The sequence below is a fragment of the Mirounga angustirostris genome, unplaced genomic scaffold (genome assembly GCF_029215605.1).
Source record: "Mirounga angustirostris isolate CCGP_5_RB_7025 unplaced genomic scaffold, mMirAng1.0.hap1 SCAF_9, whole genome shotgun sequence".
Taxonomy (NCBI): Eukaryota; Metazoa; Chordata; class Mammalia; order Carnivora; family Phocidae; genus Mirounga; species Mirounga angustirostris.
This window is the reverse complement of record NW_026991717.1, coordinates 66,055,249-66,060,280: the sequence shown is the minus strand read 5'-3', so window position 1 is coordinate 66,060,280 and position 5,032 is coordinate 66,055,249. Positions and strand designations below refer to the sequence as shown.

At 41.3% G+C, this 5,032-nt stretch overlaps 1 protein-coding gene across 5 annotated transcripts in view; it reads right to left on the bottom strand.

The window, feature by feature from the left end:
- Positions 1–3,184: 3,184 nt before the first annotated feature.
- Positions 3,185–5,032, bottom strand: part of MEIS2 (Meis homeobox 2) — a 202,666-nt gene continuing 200,818 nt past the window's right edge. For all 5 annotated transcript variants that reach the window (XM_045900384.2, XM_045900385.2, XM_064570696.1 and 2 more), the window contains one exon: positions 3,185–4,615. In XM_045900384.2, coding sequence (XP_045756340.1) covers positions 4,329–4,615 — 287 coding nt within the window. In that variant the 3' untranslated portion in view covers positions 3,185–4,328. The remainder of the gene's footprint in view (positions 4,616–5,032) is intronic.

Below are 5,032 nucleotides of genomic sequence, written 5' to 3'. Positions count from 1 at the left end.
CCCTTCCTTTCTCCACACCTCCTAACTCGGTGCCTCTGATTATGAGATAATGGATTTTGCGATTGTTCCTGTCAGGGGGAAAAAAAAACAAAAACCGAACCCCATGTTTTCATCTTTTGACTGTTTTATTTAAGCCAATGGGAAAGTATTGAGAGCAGTAATTGATTCATAATGATCTATAAATCGATGTCGGAAAGCGGGGGTGGGGGTGGGAGTGGAGGTGTGTGAAGAGTAAGGGGGGGCGATGCTGTTTATTTATTTTATTTCTAAAGCTTCAACTGAAGTAGCTTTGACACTGTTGGGGCTGGAGGGGAGGAGCTGTTGGGCTCTGCTGGATCATCCATCATCGCTGTCACCCAGAGTCTGCCCCGAGGAGCCGTAGACGCAAGCTCCCTTCTGTCTCTACGCCGAAACTATTAATATTAAAACCTCCCTTCAAACACTGCCCCGACGGTCTCCATTCTCATCACAGTCTGACCGGCCTCCGCCATCAGACCTGCATTTCGCCCTCCCCGCGCACCGCAGCGTCCTCCCAGCCCCGGCCCACGGAGGGAGCTCGACGACGCGTGCGACACCCTGAGTTGATCACTGCGACTGTTAGGTGCCCCCTTCCGCCACCCCCCATCAATCTGAAGCACGTCGGGCTACCTCTAACACCACGCAAAGGGAAGGCCAGGTGAGGGCAGGGGCAGCCGGCGCGGAGGCGGGGAGCCTGCCCACGCCCGCTGCCCTTGCCCGGGCTCAGCCTCCTCCCCGCCTCGGCGCGCGCGCGCGTCCGCACCCACCCTGCTTGGTGGGCGGTGGCCCGCAGCGATTGCGGGGCGAGGGGGCCCGGCACATCCAGACACCGGCCCTTCTAGCACAGTGGCAGCTTGCAGCAGAGGCCCAGGCTCCTTATCAAATTGCTGGCCTGCAGGACTAATGGGGAACTTGTGGGGATCCCAGTCTAGTCCCTTTGAAGGAAGGGCCTTCCTCTGACAGCTGTTAGAGATATTAGCCACATTTCCCTTCCCAAACCTGCTCCGGGTTAACAGGCCCACGGGGGCGGGAGGGGCGAGGAGGCCAGGACGGTCCTGCTCTTCTTGGCCAATCTAACTAGGGTGAGCTGGGGAGGGGGGGGGGGTGGTGGTGGCGCGGACCTGGAAGTGCTGACCTGGGTGGTGGGAGGGAGAAGAGGTGGTTGGAAGACACAGACTTTCCTGGTCTTTTCTTTTCCCGTTTAAATGTGGCTTCTTGCTCAATTCCCAACCCTTAACAGATGGCGACTGCAGTTCTCTCAGAATTTCTTAAAGAAAGGGAAACCTTTGGAATTTATTTCTGCTTTTGCTTTTCCATATAAATAAAAAGTGTTTTTATGTTACTCTTGTTTTGGAGAACATAAGCAATTTTATTCAGACTACAGTATTTCCTTTAACACTATATGGTTGTCAAAACACCATTCCCAGTTTCTTTGCTTTTGACAGCTGAGTCTTTCTTAAATATACCCAAATCGGAACTCTTTATACTAAATAGTAAACCCGAGATAGGAGCAAATGCCTTCTGAGGTGGTATAAAAAAAGCATTATAAAAATTGGACAACTCTACTACCTCTTGGTCTTAGCATATGGGGTGGGGGCAAGAAAATACAAACAAATATTATTACAATTATTATCTCCAAATATTGAAGACGTTTAAGGTTAACAGGATTTGTTTAAGGAGCTAAGCCTGAGATGATTTTATTCATTAAAACCAAGGGTAGAGAGTTTTGAGATCTCAACTTTGATGAAATAGCTTAGTAATAATTTCATTAAACACATCCTAAACATGAACCCTTACCAAGTAAACTCTGCAGCATGTCCTTTACTGAGAGGAAAGGAAGAAAAAAAATTTTTTTTTCCCCCCAGCGGATGTGAGTTAATTTGTAAATGCAGAACTTTACCTAAAAGCATTTAAAGTAAAAATATACAAATAACTTAGATTTTGCAAAAAGACTCCACGTGCCTGGGGATAACAAAAGTGAGGGGGAAGCTCTTTTCCAAGTGGCATAGAATTTCTCCGTTAATCAACAGTTTGTGTCAGAAGTGTTATTTCTACATTGAAAAAGCAGCCTATCAATTAAGCTGATGAATGTGTTCATAAAAAAATCTACCTAAAGATAATACAAAAACAATAGAAATTTGTTTCCTTGTTTCTTTATATACAACTTTCCTTCATGTTTTCTGCACTGGGAAGATGGCAGAAGTCCAAGTAAGATACAAACTTGGATTTCTGAGCTGGTGAACTATTTCCCTATCAAGCTGACATCGCAGAACTAGTTTTATGATACTATCTCTTCTACACATAGGATTAAAAATGTAGGTGTTTCAAAATTCCAGGAATAGTACATTTATTTTAGAAATTGAGGGGGCATGCAAATACCTCACACTTTTTTTTCCACTTTGCACACTATCAGGCATTGACAGTACCAGCAAGCCAGTAACCCAGATTTCTAGGAATGCTGTGTGATTCTCTGAAAATGGCATTATATTGCCTGTTTTGCTGTTGTTTTAGGAAAAAATTTACGTTTAGTCACCCAACTCCTCACACTAGCGTGTCTGCACGTGGCGGTGTCTGAAATAAAAAGACCTCATAATAAAATTTATATTAAATATTAATGATTAATGTTTTCAACTCAGGATTTCAAACTCCATAGAAGTTGTTTACTCATCTATGAACATCTATATGTAAATTTTAATTTACATATTCAACAGCATTTTAGTAAGTAAGACAGAAAAAACACAGGCAGATGAATTATCTTTGAGCACAGACGTTAGTTATTTCTTATGATGTAAAATTAACCCTGAAAAAGCCCTTTATTCTGGCAGAGGATGAACATGAAAAGCTTTATCTGAAAGTATTTTTTTCCAACATCATGCATCTAAAAAGGTTAGACATATTGAATGAAGGTAATCTTTCAACCTGGCTCATCTCATGCATATACACACACACACACACACACACACAATTTCATACCTTTAGAAGTTTTCTTCTGTATAAGCCAAATATACACTACCCGCTACAGAAGGTTACCTTAAAAACTGTCGGTAAATTTCAAATCTGGCCAACTTCTGGGGGGGCAAAACCACCACCTACTTGTAACACCATATATATAGCAGGCACTGTGCAACCTTGCCTTAAAACTATGAAAAACACAAAAAAAAAAGCCTAACAAAAAATCAAAAATGAAATATTTATTACCGCATTTTGTGACTTAACACTTTTTTTTTTTAACATAACGTCACAGTCCTCATACAAGTATTTTAATGTAAATTTGACAAAGCTTAAAGGTAACAGCATTTTCTTCTAGTGAGGAACACGTGCTGAGAAAAGAATTCATGGACATACAATACCAATTCCACAGCAGATCTGATACTAGCAAAAACATTTTTTTTTTTTTCAATTGAGGTAAACACATAGAATATCTAACATGAAACAATTAATAGACCGAACTCTGTACGAAGTTTGTTACAGTATTTTCTTGCTCCTTTTTATCCCCCAGGCCTTGAGTTTCTGATAACATCCTAGTTGTGGTGCTAGGACCATTAATAACTTTCTTGTGTTGAGGAAAGCTGCCCAACTTGAGATTGTTTTGTCCACAGCCAAGGCTTAGAACTCCTGGAAGAAGCTCCTGCTCTGTGTTTAAATCTTCACTGGCAAGCTCTTTGAAGAAGAGTCCCCCCAAAATAAGAAGAATTGGCTTATGAAGCACAAACTATAAAGATCTGTTTGAAACTAAAGGACACATTTATGGAGGAACAAAGGCCGGGCATGAAAACACATTCTTGAAGCTGGAGTCCAAGGGATGAGGTTCAGCCAAACGTTCACCATGGTCTCCAGCGCGGTTCTTTTCTCATTGGCCCAACAGGTTTAAAATATACCACAGTCTCTCCTGGATAGTGATTTCACTGATGAACCAAAACAGTCATTCTTTTGGGAACAACACACATAGTGTGGAAAACAAGGATATATTTTTTTTTTTTCTCTTCTAAAACTATTTGAGGCAACATAACAGAGTGATCAACAGAAATGTACAAGTTTAACTTAGTTCCTATGTTTATACTACAGTAGTTATAACTCTCGGAGTCTTTTTCCAGAGGATCTTTACACGGACAGAATTGTCTCAGTGAGCCCATGATTTCACATTTGTGTTCTTGTCTCATTGGTCCTCTGTGGCTTGATGAAAAATGACAAAAGTAAAAAATAATCACAGCTGTCTGGAATTTCATATTAAGTGTCAACATCTGGTCAAAGTTCAGAAAGTCTTAAAATAGTTTTTGCGTGTGTTTCCTTTTCCCTTGAGTTCCCTTATACTATTGGGCATGGATGTCCATAACCTGTCCGCCAACACTGGGATCTACAGAATTTAACATCGTGGGACTCTGTGCTGACATAGTCATTCCAGGGTGGGTAGGGGGTCCTCCGTGCATCATCATGGCTGGGTGGTGGGGATGGCTTGGCAAATACGAATGCATTGGGGGTCCATGTCTTAATTGAGTAGGGTGTGGGGTCATCTGGGGAGGAGTGTAACTTGGCTGTGCCATACTCATTCCCATAGGACCACCCTGAGAAACGTAGTCCCCTGGCATGCTCTGCAAACCTGAAAAGAGAGAGGGAAAAAGAAAGCAGGTCAAATTCCTCAACATTTTTATACTTTACCCATCAAAGATGAAAAGAAAAAAAAAAAACCAGACACTGCAAATCTTATATCTAAATTTAGCTGCAGATTCTTGCCAATGTTTGCAGACATTCAAATTGTAGTTTGCATTTAATTTCATCGCACAGCAGTATAATGCAACACAACAGAACTAAATATTTAATGCAACTAAATGTCATAAAGTGGAACTGTTTTTCAAAATGGTATTCAGTACATTCCTTTGATAAATGCAATAAGAATATAAATTCTAAGTCGAGTTTTATCAATTAACTGTTGCTATATCACTTATTTTCCTTTGTTGCATTTATACATATGGATAAAAACTGTAGGTATTAAAATAAAATTGACGTCTTATCATAT